This window comes from Melampsora larici-populina (genome assembly GCF_000204055.1).
Source record: "Melampsora larici-populina 98AG31 unplaced genomic scaffold MELLAscaffold_41, whole genome shotgun sequence".
NCBI classification, from domain to species: Eukaryota; Fungi; Basidiomycota; class Pucciniomycetes; order Pucciniales; family Melampsoraceae; genus Melampsora; species Melampsora laricis-populina.
This window is the reverse complement of record NW_006768805.1, coordinates 790222-790936: the sequence shown is the minus strand read 5'-3', so window position 1 is coordinate 790936 and position 715 is coordinate 790222. Positions and strand designations below refer to the sequence as shown.

General features: G+C 40.0%; 1 protein-coding gene across 1 annotated transcript in view; it reads left to right on the top strand.

Moving 5' to 3' along the window:
* MELLADRAFT_66326 (uncharacterized protein) overlaps positions 1-658 on the top strand; it is a gene marked incomplete at both ends in the record, with an annotated part of 5609 nt that extends 4951 nt beyond the window's left edge. Inside the window, 2 exons of the mRNA XM_007414160.1 lie at positions 55-393; positions 415-658. Of these exons, the coding sequence (XP_007414222.1) occupies positions 55-393; positions 415-658 (583 nt within the window). The remainder of the gene's footprint in view (positions 1-54; positions 394-414) is intronic.
* Positions 659-715: the final 57 nt, after the last annotated feature.

Sequence of the window (715 nt, the reverse complement as noted above, 5' to 3'; positions counted from 1 at the left end):
CAAATGGATCTCGACTCATACTAGTGATACAGTCTCATGGGAAGGGTTCTATAGTTTAATGCTTGCTTGTGTTGAAGTATCTACATCAGAAAGCTTCAAACGATCGTGGCCTGAACACCGTGATCTATCAATCAGCCAAGAGACCATCAATTTGCATCTTCCAGCCGTGATGTCTATTCTTTTTGACGTCAAGATATCGACAGAATCATCGGATGTTGAAGAAAAACGCTTACAGAGGATCACAGTATCTGAACTGATAAAGGCATTACACTCTAAGTGTCATTGTGCTTTCGATAGCTTTTTTGCTCAATTCGCCACAGCTTCCGAACTTTTACCAGCCTATGCTGAGACTTTGAATACACTGATCATCACTGGATCGCAATATGTTGAATCGTATGTTTCTCGATGTCTTAGATGGTTGGTCCGAAGATATGCAGAAGATAAAGAACTTTCCAAAGAAATAGAAGAGCTTACGAGATCTCTCAATGATTACTTGAGTTCATCACACTTATCACTTCCGGCTCACTTGGTAAATCCAGTTCTATCGGCGGCGATTCAATGTTGGCTTCCTTCGAATTTTGTCATGAGACTAGTAGATCAATTAGTCCAATGTACTCCTTTGAGTGATACGGACGTTTTAAACATACAAGAATGGTAGTGGAAAACCGACCAATTTAAGATGTTGATAATCCAGCAAAGATTGAGGAGGAATATG